Below are 17647 nucleotides of genomic sequence, written 5' to 3' on the forward strand. Positions count from 1 at the left end.
AAATTGTTAACTAACTTGGGATTTTAATTTTTTTAATTTCCCCAAACTTTAGAAAGTTCAAAAAGATTCAAGGAATATTTTTCATATATTCTCATTCAAATTATGAATTTTCAGAGAGCAGATTGTTGGACTGTCACTACCATATGATGGATACTCTCTGGCTCAGAGCCAGATGATCTGATAATCACTCTGATACTGTGCATGGTGTTGGAATTATCTTTGCGTTTCTGCTCCTGTACAAACAGAAAGCTGTGTCAGAACCTCACTGGTCAAGATGTATTACTCTTCACTTACTATATTTATTTATTACGTTTCTAAGAAGAAATTGCAGTTTCTTAATCTCTTTTTAGGGAAGTTACAACTATTATGGAATAGTTATAGAATAGTTATGGAATAGTTATATTCTGTGACTGAATATACTAAATAATCCAACCAAGGACACACAGTCTAAAAGCAAAAAAGTTTACCAGAAGATGTAATATTCTTAAGTTGGCTGTCTTTGTGTGCCTTGTATGAAAAACACTAGTTTTATTGAGAAAGCTGACTTAATATTTTTGTGAGAAAGTAGAATCATGTAGATAGATGGTTTTCTTAAAAGGAAGTTTGTTCATTTTATTTTGGAATTCAGTGACGAAGAAAATTCACTACTCTATTTTCTTTTTATTTTCATCTTGGTAAATTCTCCAATAAGTCTTGTGTCATTCAGTAAGTTGTATTTTCATGACATCCTCCAGTGTTTTTTGTGTCACTTTAGGGAACTCGCGGTAATTTAGTTTTACATTGTTTTTGTATTACAAGTGTAGCTAATGTTTAAAATGAATGGAGCATTGTAGTCTTAGTACACTGGATGTACAGCCTACAAAGAACCTTTGTGAGCTGATTTTAGCAGTTTTCTGAGCACTTCTGCCAGAAACAAAAAACCCCACATATTTTAATATCAACCTTAGGTTTTAAGTGTGTTTCAGCTGTATTTAAAATCTGCTAGTTACAGCCTTTTAAAGCATTTCTGTATCTAGATATATTTTCACAGTGAAAATTATTTGATGTTTGAGTTAATCTGCTTTCGTATTTTTGTCTTCTCATCCCATCCATAGGCCTGTCGAGTTTATTTCAACAATTTTATTCTTAGAAACAAAACTAACTTCGATGCATGCTACTCGAATTGATATGATAACAGTCTCTGTGCAAGCCTGCACTGAATGTCAGGAATACGTCTATGTGCTAGGTTCCTTTTTGAGGAGATTTCAGTCTTTTAAACAGGCTAGTAATTGGGTTTATTCCCACATCCAGGGATCTGACTGACAATATTTAGTAACAGATTTTCAGAATTTGTGCTACTTCATTAAACTGTAAAGTGGCTCTCCTTACAAATGTTTATTTCATCTTTCCCTCGATATATTGGCTAGAGCTTTTTTGTTGCTGTTCAGCCACCCAGTCTTGTCCTACTCTTTGCGACCCCATGGACTGCAGCACGTCAGGCCTCTGTCCCTCATCATCTCCCGAAGTTTGCCAAAGTTCATGTCCATTGCATCAGTGATGCCATACAGCTATCTTATCCTCTGATGCCCTCTTCTCCTCTGCCCTCAATCTTTCCCAGCATCAGGGACTTTTCCAGTGAGTCAGCTGTTCGCATCAGATGACCAAAATACGGGAGTCTCAACTTCATCTACAGTCCTTTCAACAAGTATTCAGAGTTTATTTCCCTAAAGATTGACTGGGTTGGTCTCCTTGCTGTCCAAGGGACTCTCAGGAGACCTCTCCAGCACCATAGTTCAAAGGCATCAATTATTCGGCCCTCCTCCTTCTTTACCGTCCAGCTCTCACAACTGTACGTGACCACTGGGAAGACCACAGCCTTGACTATACATACGGACCTTTGTTGGCAAGAGTATTGTCTCTGCTTTTCAACACACTGTCTAGGTTTGTCATAGTTTTCTTGCCAAGAAGCAAACGTCTTCTTTTTTATCCTATAATGATTTTTAACAGATTGTCCTTTTGGTACTTTTCAAAGTGGTTGCATTGATGAAAAATAATTCATTTTTATTATCTAGCATAACAAACCAAGATCTTTCTGTCCATGCTTCTGTAAAAATCAGTTGTGCAGGCTCTTGAATAGTATAGAAATATGGAAAACAAGTGCCTGTAAATGAATACTTGGGCAGTATTGACTGTGGTTGTTTTGGAAAATTGAGACATTCCTGGAAAGGGTGTAGAGAAGCTAACATTAAGTGCCTGCTGTGTGCCAGCCAGACTCTGTGCAGGAAAATTATATATAATTTTTCTTAAAGTAGAGAAAATAAATGAGAGTCCCCAGAGCAACACGAAGAACATTTAAGGATGACATGAAAATAGGAATGGGGATATTTTACAAATAAACTCAAATGCAAAAGCTTAAATTACTTACCCAAGGTTATGCAACTAGTAAGTGATGCTGATAGGATTTTTTTTTAGCTCCAAGGAAATAAAACTACTTTCAGGTGGGAAGTAGAACAGAATTAGAATAGCATGGATGCATTCAGTCTTGAAGTGTGGAGTACAGGTGAAATGCTGCTTGCCCTGATTTGGCCTCAGATCAATTGAGACATATTGGCAGCTTTGGGGCACCGAGTTAATGTTCTCAGTTCTGGAGGCTGGAAGTCCAAAATTAAGGTGCTAGCTCTCTTCTTGGCTGGTACATGGCTGTCTTCTTTCTGTGTCCTCACATGACATTTCCTTTGTATGCATACAGAGAGGTCTCTGGTGTCTCTTTTCTCCTCTTCTAAGGACACCAGATCTATCTGATTAGGGTCCCACCCTTAGGACCTCATTTAACCTTAATTGCCTGCTTAAAAGCCCAAACTACAATATAAATACAGTCACTTTGGGGATTAGAACTTCAGCATATAAGGGAGCTGCTGCTGCTGAGTCACTTCAGTCGTGTCTGACTCTGTGTGACCCCATAGATGGAAGCCCACCAGGCTCCCCCGTCCCTGGGATTCTCCAGGCAAGAACACTGGAGTGGGTTGCCATTTCCTTCTCCGATGTGTAAAAGTGAAAAGTGAAAGTGAAGTCGCTCAGTCGTGTCCAACCCATAGCGACCCCACGGACTGCAGCCTACCAGGCTCCTCCATCCATGGGATTTTCTAGGCAAGAGTATTGGAGTGGCTTGCCATTGCCTTCTCCGTTAGCCTTGAAACTTCAGACAGATTAATAGTTCTAGGCTTCAGCGACCTAAACCAGCAAATTCAGAATAACTATGTATTGACCTATATGATCGTGAGGCTTCAAAAAGAGGATATTACAAGCTCTCGGCCCTAACCTAAACCGAAATATTGAGAGTAACTACATATTAACCTATGTGGTTGTGAGGCTTCAACAAAAGTATACACCAAGCTCCCGGTGCAAACGTTGACCCCCACCAGGACCAGCCGCCCCCAGCAATCACCTGGCTGCCAAGCTGGGGCTCTCACGCCCTGAGCCTTGTCGCTGAACTGCACTGTGTTTCTCCTCCTCCGTGCGTCCATCGTCATTCTCCATGGCGATCCGCAGGTGGTACTGGGGGCTCGATTCAATCTCTCCGGCCAACTGGGCAGCACGCAGCTCCCGCTGACGGAATTCTTCTGAATTGTCCTTCTCGGAGGTACAATTCAGTCCATAACTAGTATATTCTCTTCTTCTGTAAATGTGTAATTCTGTCCTTATGCAATTGAGTAATTATGGCGTAAGAAATATATATTTGGTCTTTGTCCCAATTCCAGGCACAAAGCTCCCAAATCCCTTGTAGTTTTCCTGAGTGATGTAAGTGAAAGGAGCACCTTTTATTCTAATGAGGCAACTTTTGTTGGGCCTGTTGTTCCCTCCAGGGTGGGGACTAGTCACCAAAAAAACCTAGACGTGATTAGAGGATTTGAACTTTCAGCCTTGTCTCCCAAACTGTAGTAGGGGAGTGGGGCTAGAGGTTGGCAAAAGTTTTTAAAAAACTGTTTTTTAAACTGTGAATTTATTTTGTTTGTAAAGAAGTAGACAAATTAAAATAACTTAGTCTCTTATGTTATTTCTTACAAAATTCCAGACTTTTTTTCTAGAGAATTTTTTGAGTAGGAAATGTTAGTGGACTGTTTTCTTTTTTAGCATATTGTGTAAGAACACATTATTTGCTCAAATAAAAGTTCCTCTTGAAATGTCTTGTAAAACGTCTTTGAGTGGTTGCATAATATCATTGTTATTAAGTAAGAACTTAAACAGACCCAAGTTGTTTTGAATAAAACTTTGTCTCTCAAAGATCATACCATGGGAAAGAGTAAGACTGGGGGAATGAGTTATTGATATTTTGTAGGGGGAAAGGTTTTAGAGTGTTTCCTTCATAGCACATAAGCTCTTTTGTGCCTTCTTACATCTTTGCATCACAGATTAATTAAATGTTCTTTATTGTGATCATCTCGAAAATGAATTGCCTGCAGAATTTGGCTGAATATGAGTTTGCAGTTTTAAGTATTTACAGAACTTATGTAAGAATGATTAGAAGATGGAGAATCTTTAACTTCATGTTGAATGATTGGAAGATGGAAAATCTTTAACTTCTTTATTATATGGTTCATTTAAGATATATTCAGTTAATTTTATTAATAAAACCAGAAAGCATGATTTGTGGAATAGATTTGTATTTTGTAAACCTATTGTGATGCTTTGATCATACAGATTTTCACAAATTACCTTCATTTTTTTTTTGTAATTGCTTGTCTTTTGAAAATATCATCACAGAAGTATGGCTTAAGTTTGCAGAATCAAGTTTCAGCTTCTATGACTACTATGAATGTATTGCCCTCTGAGCTCCCATACTTTATCCTATACTTTCTGTCTCCTTATTGACGGGGGAGTTTATAATTTCCTCAGTTCTGTCTTGTTGCAACAAAAATTTGAAGCAACTGGACGGACCAGCATTACAGCCCTTGGACGGACGAACCAGTGTTACAGCTCTGTGTTACAGCTCAGTTTTATTTACAAAGCAAAGGAAAATACACCCTTGAGGCGTGAGGGCATGCTGACCCAAAAGACACGAAGAGAAGGGAGGCCCCGGCCCAATATTGGCTCCTCTTTTTATATGTTTTTTTCTCCTCCTCCTGGGCCTGCCCTATGTAAGTTGGGCTAGCCTGGAGTGCTGTTTGTTTTACCTGAGGTCCTCACGCCGGTTTTCCGACCTTCCTTTGTTCTGTTTTCACAAGCTTTTCCCTTCTTTGTCTTTTAGCCACCACCATTTTGGACTCCTTTTTCCTATTCTAACTACCTAACATTATCATTGTTGTAACTGGTATATATTGAGTGCCTATAAAAGATGAGACAATATTAGTATTTTATGTACATTATTTTATTTAATCTTCAGAGTACCCTTTGAAGAAACTGATATATAGAGAGATGTAAAAACTTGCCAAAGCTTAAAATAAATACTGGGAAGTTTGGATTTGAATCCAGTTCTGTTAGATTCCAAAACCTGTTTTCTTTCTGCTAAGTTATTTACTGTATATCTTTTTCATTGTTTTATGTTATAATTGAAGTCTTGTGTTTATCTGTTTTCCTTACCAGACTATGACCTGCTGGAGGGTAAGGATCTTCTGTTACTCACATTTGTGTCCTCAGTGGCCATTACTGACCCCAGAACGTTTATGCTGAGTGTTGAATGAAAGGCACTGATGTAACTTAGGTGGTAGCCATGAGGCTTGTGCTGTGAAATACTTTCTCTCATATAGACAGTTGCTAGGTTTACTGCTTCATATACCTACCCTTTTGGTGTATTGCCATTTATGGTTATATGCACACTAGCATGCCCAAACATACACTCCTTCATTGTCATCAATCCTGTGGACATGAGGAATTTTGTTCTCCTTTTGCAGATCCAAAGAATCAAGATCTAGAAAAAAATGAGACTTACTTAAAATCACGCAACTGCATTGCATTTTATTGCTCAGTCGTATCCGACTCTTTGCGACCCCAGGGACTCTAGCCCACCAGGCTCCTCCATCCATGGAATTTTCTAGGCAAGAGTACTGGAGTGGGTTGCCATTTTCTTTTCCAGGGGATCTTCCCAAATGAGACTTACTTGAAATCACGCAACTAGTTAGTAGCAAATCTGGATTTTAGACTCACAGTCCTCTCCTCCAGGCTCTCCATCTGTGCTCAGGGAAACCTATGCTTTATTTCCTGATATGTTAATTTGTTTATTGAAAAATGAAGGCAACAAAAAAAAGGTGTCCAGAAATGGATTGTGTCTAAAAGAAGAAACCTTCTGTTGGAATAATGAATGTAGGCTTTTTCTTCAGCCTTTATAGTCTTACATTTGTTTTCCTTTATGAAGCCTAAAGTATGGTTGGAATTTTAGTCAAGGGATAAAACAGTTCTAACTAACAAACTATAGGAAGATTGAACCCAGGACCACATCATATTCTCATCAGCTGAGTCTAAATCTAGCAGGACTCACGGCACATGCAGAGGACTCTGCACTGAGACTCTGAAGTGATACACATTTGAGTAGCAAGATTTGCTTTACTAGCACCTGAAAGAGTGATACAGGCACAGGTAATCTGATGATTTTGTGTAGAATAGTCACATCAGCACAGTTTATATGTTGTAATATAGAGATTTTAAGTAAAAAGTTTACATCTGTACTTGTAATGTGAAGTGTGATGTAACGAGTGCATTTAAATACTTACTCATTCTTGGCTGCCTCAGGCCTCAGTAGAGGCACGCAGGCTCAGTAGTTAGGCAGGGTGTGTGGGATCTTAGTCCCTGACCAGGGACCGGAACCATGTCCCCTGCATTGGAAGGCGGATTCTTAACCACTGCACCACCAGGCAAGTCCCTAAAGAGTACATTTAACTCATCTTAAACATTTAAAATGTTCACATTCTGTGCCTGTACATTTTTTTTCTTTCAGTAGAATTACTTGCTAAATATAATTAATCTTGGGTCTGTTGTCAACATTTTTAACATGTTTGATAATGTAATCCTTTTTTAAAGTAATGCCAAAGGACTGAAAGATCAGTAAAATTTGAGTAGATAGTGTGTATGGTATTAATGAATTAGAAAGACTTTAGACCTTATAAGTTATCTGTTTGAAGGTGCTAGTATTTTATAACCTTCTGTGGACAGATTGCCTCCAAATTTTAATCTGGAAAAGCACTGGGATAGCTGTTTGGAAAAGGATTCCAACAACATGGCTTTTATATTTTTAATACTTATACTAGACTTTTATACAGATTATTAAATCTTGATTATAACAGAGAAAATTAAGGTGTCAACACATTGAGATAGCATATGGGGATTCCGACCATGTTGTTTCTGTATTCAGTTTCATTCAGCCAAAGATGCAAAGCAGGAATATGTAACAGCACTGGATTTTATTTTGTTTTATTAGCTCCTCAAGAGTTATTGATCTATGAAATGGCAGAGAATGGAAAAAATTGTGACCAGAGACGTGTAGCAATGAACAAGGAACAATATAATGGCAACTTCACAGGTAAAGGGTGGTGGTTTGGAGGGAGAAGATCTGTGGGTTTAAATGATATCCTTTTCATTGGAATAAAAGTCAAATATATCTAATATGTATTATCTTTTGTTAATAAAATAATATATAGTAATATAAAATACATAAAATTCTTGTAAATCTTATAGAAGATTATCTTTTGTTTCATTTTCCTAGTCAATTGTGGATGTATAAGGGCCTATAGGGTGGTTTTTCCCAGTGATAGCAGAAGAAGGTTGGCCATAGTCACATCAGCAGTGTTCTAGATACAAAATTATTGCTTTTTAATCTTATGGTGTGGTAAATATTTATTTGACTTTGTTTGCCGTTCAGTTGTATCATGCTATTTTGTAACCTTAGAAATAGATTATAAATTTATTTATTATGCTAATTGTAATTTTTATAATTATCCAAAAAATCAGAATGTGATTATTGTGGATTTCTTTTTAAATTTTAGTTTGAGACAAATAAATTTGTATTAATTGAATTAGGAATTTGTGATAAATTTCAGTGTATTTGACTCTTATCTGTACATTTATGCTAAAAATTACAGTTATCATTTATATAGATGATTTAAGGAAGAACTTTCCTTTATGTGTTTAAAAGAAAGTGAAAGGTTTTCTTTTTCTGTTAATTGTAATGATTTTCTTTTTAACTTGATCATCTGACATCTCAAACACATTGCAAATAATATTAGTACTTCAGCAGGGTTATAATTATATCATAGAAGTCTTCTACTGGAAGGACTGCAAGCTTTCTGAAGTAGTAGTTCCCATCTGTTCATTTTGATCACTGCATTGCTTTGCAGAATGTGTTTGCAGCACTTAACTGACTTTTGGGTTACTTTGGTTGTCAATAAATTTTGTATCGTTTCACCATGAGTCTCAGGATTCAGAGATAGGCATTGCATGTATCATAGTCTTGTCCCATTCGGAGCTTTCACATGTCATTTTTTCATTCCTTTCAGCAAGCACATACATTTGTATATTCTGCTATTGCCTACACCTTTGGAATTTAAAATTAATGTGAGAATGACACACTTACTGTCTGTACCATGGTGTACATTTGTTTGGGATTTTTAACTTACTAATTTCTAGAGATCGTACATGAAGAACTTACTCTTTTTTCTTTTTTTGTTTGTTTATTTTGGGCTGCATGAGGACTTCGTTGCTGCGTGTGGGCTTACTCTTCATGGCAGCACACAGGCTCCTTATTGCTGTGGTTTCTCTTGTTGCGGGGCACAGGCTCTAAAGCACAGGCTCAGTAGTTGGGGCCCACGTGGTTCCTTGCTCCACAGCATGTGGGATCTTCCCAGACCACGGCTTGAACCAGAGTCTCCTGCTTTGGCAGGTGGATTCTTATCCACTGAACCACCAGGGAAGTCCCAAGAACTTATTCTTTATTATGGCTGCTTAGTGTTCTATTATTCAGGTATAACATATTTTAATCACTCCTCCATCTTATTAAAGCAAATAACACTGCACTGAATAAACTTGTACAAAAGTCTTTTCTCCTTACACCTAATCATTCTCCTAAGTAGAATTATTGAGTGACAGTTCAGTTCAGTTCAGTCGCTCAGTCGTGTCCTACTCTTTGCGACCCCATTGACTGCAGCACGCCAGGCCTCCCTGCCCATCACCAACTCCTGGAGTTTACCCAAACTCATCTCCATCGAGTCAGTGATGCCATCCAACCATTCTTATCCTCTGTCATCCCATTCTCCTCCCGCCTTCAATCTTTCCCACCATCAGGGCCTTTTCCAGTGAGTCAGCTCTTCAGTGGCCAAAGTATTGGAATTTCAGCTTCAACATCAGTCCTTCCAGTGAAGACTCAGGACTGATCTCCTTTGTGATGGACTGGTTGGATCTCCTTGCAGTCCAAGGGACTCTCAAGAGTCTTCTCCAACACCACAGTTCAAAAGCCTCAATTTTTCAGTGCTCAGCTTTCTCTATAGCTCAACACTCACATCCATACCTGACTTCTGGAAAAACCATAGACTTGACTTCATGGACCTTTGTTGGCAAAGTAATGTCTAAATTGGTCATAACTTTGCTTTTTAATATGCTGTCTAGGTTGGTCATAACTTTGCTTCCAAGGAGCAACCGTCTTTTAATTTTATGGCTGCAGTCACCATCTGCAGTGATTTTGGAGCCTCCAGAAATAAAGTCAGCCACTGTTTCTACTGTTTCCCCATCTATTTGGCATGAAGTGATGGGACCAGATGCCATGATCTTAGTTTTCTGAATGTTGAGCTTCAAGCCAACTTTTTCACTCTCCTCTTTCACTTTCATCAAGAGGCTCTTTAGTTCTTCTTCACTTTCTGCCATAAGGGTGGTGTCATCTGCATATGTGAGGTTATTGATATTTCTCCTGGCAGTCTTGATTCCAGCTTGTGCTTCATCCAGCCCGGCATTTCACATGATGTGCTCTGCATAAAAGTTAAATAAGCAGGATGACAATATACAGCCTTGACGTACTCCTTTTCCTATTTGGAACCAGTCTGTTGTTCCATGTCCAGTTCTAACTTGCTTCTTGACCCGCATACAGATTTCTCAAGAGGTGGGTCAGGTGGTCTGGTATTCCCATCTCTTGAAGAATTTTCCACAGTTTATTGTGATCCACACAGTCAAAGGCTTTGGCATAGTTAATAAAGCAGAAACGGATTTTTTCTGGAACTTGCTTGCTTTTTCGATGATCTAGCAGATGTTGGCAATTTGATCTCTGGTTCCTCTGCCTTTTCTAAAACCAGCTTGAACATCTGGAAGTTTATGATTCATGTATTGTTGAAGCCTAGCTTGGAGAGTTTTGAGCATTGCTTTGCTAGCATGTGAGATGAGTGCAATTGTGTAGTAGTTTGAGCATGCTTTGGCATTGCCTTTCTTAGGGATTGGAATGAAGACTAACCTTTTCCAGTCCTGTGGCCACTGCTGAGTTTTCCAAATTTGCTGGCATATTGAGTGCAGCACTTTCACAGCATCATATTTTAGGATTTGAAATAGCTCAACTGGAGAGTACATGCATTTATGATTTTGAGAGATGATGCCAAGAGATTTACTATTATTTACAATAATAAGTAACCTTAATTGCACATATATATACATGTATTAACTCATTTAATCTTTAACAAGACCCTAAAAAGTAAGTACTGTTTTTATCTTTATTTTAGAGAAGAGGAAACTGAGGCACAGAAAGGTTAACTAGCTTTGACCGGTAGGTGGTAGAGCCAAGGTTTGCTGTCCCTTCACAAAGTTTTTTTAGAGCAGAACCTGCTGGTCTTCCCTGATAGCTCAGATGGTAAAGAATCTACTTGTAATGCAGGAGACCCGGATTCAGTCCCTGAGTTGGGAAGATCCCCTGGAGAAGACAATGGCAACCCACTCCAGTATTCTTGCCTGAAGCATTCCATGGACATAAGAGCTTAGCAGGCTATAGTCCATGGGTTCGCAGAGAGTCGGATATGACTAAGTGACTAACACTACTACTACTAGTTGGCCTTCACATTTTGAGCTCTAAATCACTTTGTTCAATGATATGATGCTAAATTGCCCTTTATAAAAAGTGGAATAATTTAGTATTCCAGTAATGTATGGGCTTCCCAGGTGGCTCAGGTGATAAAGTGTCTGCCTGCAATGCCGGAGACCCGGGTTCGATCCCTGGGTCAGGAAAATCCCCTGGAGAAGGAAATGGCAACCCACTCCAGTACTCTTGCCTAGAAAATTCTGTGGATGGAGGAACCTGGTAGGCTACAGTCCATAGGGTCACAACGAGTCAGACACGACTGAGTGACTTCACTTTCACTTTCAGCAATGTATAAGAGAAACTTGTGTCCTGACTCTAAAATAATTCCAAAAATAATGGTAAGGGTAGAACAGCAGGACATAGCCTAGACTTGGCACAGTGTGAATCAGGTTGTTTGCTTTTGAGGTTTCTATGCAGTCCTTCAAACGTGGGATGGGAAGATAGGTGAGTTTGAGAGTGACTGTGAAACGTAGCATCCTATTTTAACTTCTGCACTAATTTTTTCAGACCCCTCTTCAGTGAATGAAAAGAAGAGGAGGGATCGAGAAGAAAGACAGAATATTGTCCTGTGGAGACAGCCACTCATTACCTTGCAGTATTTTTCTCTGGAAACCCTAGTAATCTTGAAGGAATGGACCTCAAAGTAAGGAGTCTTCCATTAACTTTTATATAAACTGTTTTTACTAATTCTTGAAGTCTTCAGCAATCTCCTATTCCTGTCACCTGCTCTATCAAAATGGATTAATTGAATTTAGAATGTTATAGGAACATATTTATTTTCCTTTTTATGTGGAGTTTGAAGAAAAATAGGTTAGGGAAACTTACTGCTATTTGTTCACTGGATTATTACAGTTGACAATTGTTTCCTGTTGAATCCTTTATGCAAAGAAAAACCCTAAAAATGAAGAGTTTTTTCTTCTGGCTTTACCTTCAGGAGAAATCAGGCCTGTGTACGTTAGATACACTGATCTTTTAGCAGGTCAAGGTTCAGGATACGTGGCACTACTGATAGTTTCAGCCAGTGAAAAGGACTCTGCCATGGAAATTGTGTTCTGTCTTTAAATTTAGTACTTGTCAGCCCTGTTTCTGGTATCATAAACTTTCAATTGCCTTAATCATTTTCTGGTTTACCTTTCCAAGATATCTACAATAATACCTTACATTTTTATTGTACTGTGGTTTATAAAGTATTTTGTAACACTTTTTAGTTCATTTGATTCTTCTAGCAGTTCTGCGAAGAAGGTAAAATAAGTATATGATCATTATGATTTTAAAAACAAGGAACAGAGTCAGATTGGTTGAGTGTCTTACTCCAAGTGCAATACTTCAGAGACTCTGATCCAAGGCCTCTGACTAAAGGCTAATGCCCTATCCAGTATATACTTTTTCAAATTCATTTCTGGTTGGAGGATAATGGCTTTACAGTGTCGTGTTGGCTTCTGCCATACGACAGCATGAATCAGCCAGAAGTTACATATATCCTCTTCGTCCTGTCCCAATTAGAGGGTGGCGTATATACAAGCAATTTGGGGGTATGGGGAGGGCTGCAGTGGGGTTTCTAGTAAGAAATTAGATTCTGTACCCAGGCATCTTGTTTATTCTCTTCTGTACATCAAGAGACTATAGTCTTTAAGAACAAAAGAGCTCAGTCCACCAAAAACCACTTGTAAACCTGAGCTAAAAAACTTTATTGTTTAAGTGAGAAATGTCTTGAGAGTGATAAATCCTAAAAAGGAGACTGTGATGTATCTCATTTTTTGTTTTGTTTTTAAGATTATGGCATCGTCAAAGCATTGTGGTGTCTTTTTTACTGCTGCTTGCTGTGCTTACAGCTGCGTATTATGTTGAAGGAGCACATCAGCAGGTAAGAGGTTCAACGCTATTCCTGTTCCTTCCCGAATCCCAGGCAGTTTCAGAATGGAACTGTTTGGGGTTTTGTTGATTTTTAAAAAAAAATTATCTCATAAATGGTATCTTAATGTCTTATTTTTAAGGCCAAATATTAAAAATATTCTTGGGGTAGTTCATGGCTGCTCAGTATTTATATTTGGTATATATCATTCCTTTTTACCTTTAAGGATTTAAATGTAACTTTCCAGGCAATGTTAGTCAAAGCAGCATGGATACCTTAATCACTACCAAAGTCTTCATATTTTCTGTACTGTGACCTATCAAAGCTCATACACTCATCCTAGATTGAAAGTTCGGTTTTATATGTATAAAGTGGGGGGAAGTTTGCTTGCCTGTTGTCTCTAAGTACAGCATAAATGAAGGGAAAATAGAACATTTTGTTAATAACTTTTGTTAAAATAGCAAAATGTTCATGTATTTTGATAGGAAATAGTTCTAAAATGGTACCAGTTCCCATGTTAGAGCAGTTTACCTCTATATTCATCAAAATGCCAATGGTGATTCTCTTTGGTGGGGTGGAGATTATAGGCGATAGTTGTTTTTTACTTTATGTATCTCTACTTGTCTGTAATAAACATATATTGCTTGTAAAATTAGGAAACAATAAATGGCATTAAAAGGAGGGAGTGAAGCAGTTTGCTTCTAATCAGAGAAGTTTTAATACATATAAATGCTGGTTTTAAATATATTTTAAAGAAATCTGTGTGTGCTATTAAGAATTTCCAGGGAACCGGCTTGATGGATTTACTGTCCAGTATGAGCATCTAAACTCTGGAAATCTTCCAAGTCTGTATCCCAGTGGGCTGCAGTTTGCTTTTGCTTGTAAAGCATCTTGGTCTTTAATATATAAAAATAATTTTATGTACATTTTTTACTAGGATCAACAAGAATATGTTCTGGTTCCAAATATTATTTAAATAGCCACCCGTCTCTTACTACTGTATATTATCATGCTTTTTTAAACAAAATTTGTGGAACTTTTAAGTGTCTTTAAAATTTTTATTCTCATAATTATCAGCAATTTGCATATTTCCTACAAATGTCTTTGAAATAGTAAGACATTTAAAACGTTAGAAATGAGCTTTATTACAATCACATGATTTTTTCTTTTTTTGTCATCTCTGCTACCACGTTAGAGGAATTAGGTCTCTTTTAGGAGCCTTGAATCTTAATACTTTCTTCCTATTGGAAACTTAGTTTTTGTTTCTTTTTTTTAACTGTAGTTGATAAATATATTTCTGCTTAAGAATTCTATCACCTTATCTCTTTTGTTTTTCAGTATGTGCAACGTATAGAGAAACAGTTTCTTTTGTATGCCTACTGGATAGGCTTAGGAATTTTGTCTTCTGTTGGGCTTGGAACAGGGCTGCACACCTTTCTGCTTTATCTGGTAAGATTAAGTTTTAATAATCGAGGTTGAAAGAGATTATGTTTTAATTTGTGCTCATACTTCAGAAGTTAAAATTCTAAGGTTTTTATTTGAATATCTTTGTGTTTTATATGTATTCTAATCCTCCAATCAGTGCTTTAGGTTTGATTCAGAACTCTGTTTTGGTTTTCCTTTTGAGTTGAGAATTTAAAGAGAGAAGGGGAAAAGCCTTAGGCAAATGAGATTTACTTATATTAATTCAGCCAGGAAATGTTTTTTGTGTCATGATTTCGGAATAGTGGTTCTCTTGTTTATGCAGTTACATTGTAATAGTTGAAGTTATTTAGTTGTACGAAATTCCATGTAAGGGTTAGAATTGACTTGAACAGTAACTTTCTCTGTTAACAGCAAATGAGAAATGGTGTCTTCCCTCACATCCTTAGATAACCATGTACACAACTGGGTGGTTATTTTGGTATTCTTATTGAATGCATTTAATGAAGTATTATGTGTGTAGAACTGATGCTTTTTTAAACTCTTTTATATCAAAATATAAAATGTACCCTTCCTAAAAAAAATATTTTTTTTTACTTAGTTGAAATTAGAGAAATGAAAGAGAGGTTTTTGCTTTGGACGCTGGCAAATATAATGAAATAATGGCAGAGCTAGGACTAGGGGGTGACAGGAGTGACATCGAGGGCACAGAATTTATATAGTTACTTTCAGGGTCATAGAAATGCGGGGCTTGTGAGTGAAGGCCTCATTGAATTTGTACCCTGGATGTCTCTCTTGTTTCACTCTCTTCCTGTCTCTGAATAATATATTGAAAACAATTTCATATCTGAAAACAGATTGCTCTTGATGGAGAAAACAGGTGAAAAGTTGTCATAGCAGTTTGCTGAATAGAGTTCAGCAGTGCAAACACTTCCAATCTCTATGCTTCAATGAATTCATTTCTGAAGCAGGTATGACAAATACTAGGAAATGAGTATTCAGAAGGCTGCTTAACTAATGGTCTGAAGAATAAGGATTAATCTATAATACATAAGTTCTGTGAGTTTGTGGGAATTTTAAAACATGGAATTTTAGAATTCTGTTCATGACTGCTTGTTGATTTTAACCCAGATAGAAACACAAATCCTGGATAAGTGATTATATCAGTGTTTCTTCAATTATTCTAGAAATATAATGCTATATTAGAGGTTGCTGCAGAGGAGGAAAGAAGAAAATACCAGTTGCCTTTCTATTCTTTTCTAGACCTGTCCTCTTAGATTCCTTGGGAAGACCAGATTAAGGAACTCATTAGTTGCATCTGATTAATTTGGAAGTATTTAAAAAGCAACCCAGCTAGCAGATTCTATGAATCTTAAAAAGGATTCTAATGAACCTTATAAATCCCATAATAAGAATAAGAAAAATTTGAAACTTAGAAGTTTCACGTTTTCTGTTTCTTTTCATATCCTTTAGAAACTTTTATAAAATGGCATTTATAAACTGTCTTGTTGTGAAAACGTTATTATTTTAGTTCCATTGATTCATGTAACCAGTAAAGGATTTAAAACATACAAATAAGCGTTTATTACAAAATGTACTTGAGTGAAAAGTAAAATCTTTGTTTCCATAAACGAAGTAGTTATTTCTGCCCTTGATCAGAGTGCAGGGTTAAGGGACTGTAGTTAGATTTTTCATAAGTTTAGAAGGAATTCTTCAAAAACTATTTGAAAGAAAGTATCACTCTCTCATTACTCTCAATGCCATGTATATTATTACTAGTTAAGCCAATGTGGAGATAAAGTCAAGGAACATCTGAAACTGTGTTGCGTTATACATGAAAACCATATAAAAACATTGTGGCATCATCATTGCTGGTAATACACTGGCATCCAGATGGATCAGACCATGTTTTTCAGCATTAGATTAATTTGATTTTTGTTTGTTATTTGTTAGTAGTATTTAGAGTTATTTTTAAGTGCCCTAAAAGCAAAATAAGCAGATCTGCATTTTTGTTGTTCAGTCACTCAGTCATGTCTGACTCTTTCCAATTCCATGAATGGGAGCACACCAGGCTTCCCTTTCTTCATTATATCCCGGAGTTTGGTCAGACTCATGTCCATTAAGTTAGTGATGCCATCCAACTATCTCATCCTCTGTCGCCCCCTTCTCCTCTTGCCCTCAACCTTCCACAGCATCAGGGTCTTTTCCAATGAGAAAGCTCTTCACATCATGTGGCTGAAGTATTGAAACTTCTGCTTTAGTATTAGTCATTCCAATGAATAATCAGGGTTTATTTCCCTTAGGATGGACTGGTAGAATCTCCTTGCAGTCCAAGGGACTCTCAAGAGTCTTCTCCAGCACCACAGTCCAAAAGCATCAATTCTTCAGTGCTCAACCTTCTTTATGGTCCAGCTCACATCCATACATGACTACTGGAAAAACCATAGCTTTTACTATATGGACCTTTGTTGGCAAAGTGATGTCTCTGCTTTTTAATATGCTGTCTAGGTTTGTCATAGCTTTTCTTCCAAGGAGCCAACGTCTTTTAATTTCATGGCTGCAGTCACTGTCCACAGTGATTTTGGAGCCCAAGTAAAGAAAGTCTGTGACTATTTCCATTGTTTCCCCGTCTGTTTGCCATGAAGTGATGGGACTGGATGCCATGATCTTCGTTTTTTGAATGCTGAGTTTTAAGCCAGAGTTTTCACTCTCCTCTTTCACTTTCACCAAGGGCTCTTTAGTTCCTCTTCACTTTCTGCTATTAGGATGGGGTCATCTGCATATATGAGGTTGTTGATATGTCTCCCAGCAATCTTGATTCCAGCTTGTGCTTCACCCAGCCTGGAATTTCTCATGATGTACTCTGCATAGAGGTAAAATTAAGCAGGGTGACAATATACAGCCTTGTCCCAGTTTTGAACCAGTCCGTTGTTCCGTGTACAGTTCTGTTACTTCTTGACCTGCGTACAGGTTTCTCAAGAGGCAGGTAAGGTGGGCTGGTATTCCCATCTCTAAGAATTTTCCACAGTTTGTTATGATCCACACAGTTAAGGCTTTGGCTGTGATCCACACAGTCAAAGGCTTTAGCATATTCAGTGAAGCAGAAGATGTTTTTCTGGAATTCCCTTGCTTTTTCTATGATCTAACAGATGTTGGCAATTGGATCTCTGGCCTCTCTGCCTTTCCTAAATCCAGTTTCTACATCTGGAAGTTCTTGGTTCATGTACTGTTGAAGCTTAGCTTGAAAAGTTTTGAGCATTACCTTGCTAGCATGTGAAATAAGCAATTATGTGGTAGTTTGAACATTTTTTAGCATTGCCTTTCTTTGGGATTGGAATGAAAACTGACCTTTTCCAATC

General features: G+C 37.5%; 1 protein-coding gene across 2 annotated transcripts in view; it reads left to right on the forward strand.

Moving 5' to 3' along the window:
* VMP1 (vacuole membrane protein 1) overlaps positions 1-17647 on the forward strand; it is a 120635-nt gene that overhangs the window by 9796 nt on the left and 93192 nt on the right. For both annotated transcript variants that reach the window (XM_055399830.2, XM_055399822.2), the window contains exons 2-5: positions 7388-7489; positions 11522-11657; positions 12788-12878; positions 14205-14315. In XM_055399830.2, the coding sequence (XP_055255805.1) occupies positions 7414-7489; positions 11522-11657; positions 12788-12878; positions 14205-14315 (414 nt within the window). In that variant the 5' untranslated portion in view covers positions 7388-7413. The remainder of the gene's footprint in view (positions 1-7387; positions 7490-11521; positions 11658-12787; positions 12879-14204; positions 14316-17647) is intronic.

Source organism: Moschus berezovskii, chromosome 20, assembly GCF_049115385.1.
Source record: "Moschus berezovskii isolate FMDL1 chromosome 20, NW_MosBer_1.0, whole genome shotgun sequence".
NCBI classification, from domain to species: Eukaryota; Metazoa; Chordata; class Mammalia; order Artiodactyla; family Moschidae; genus Moschus; species Moschus berezovskii.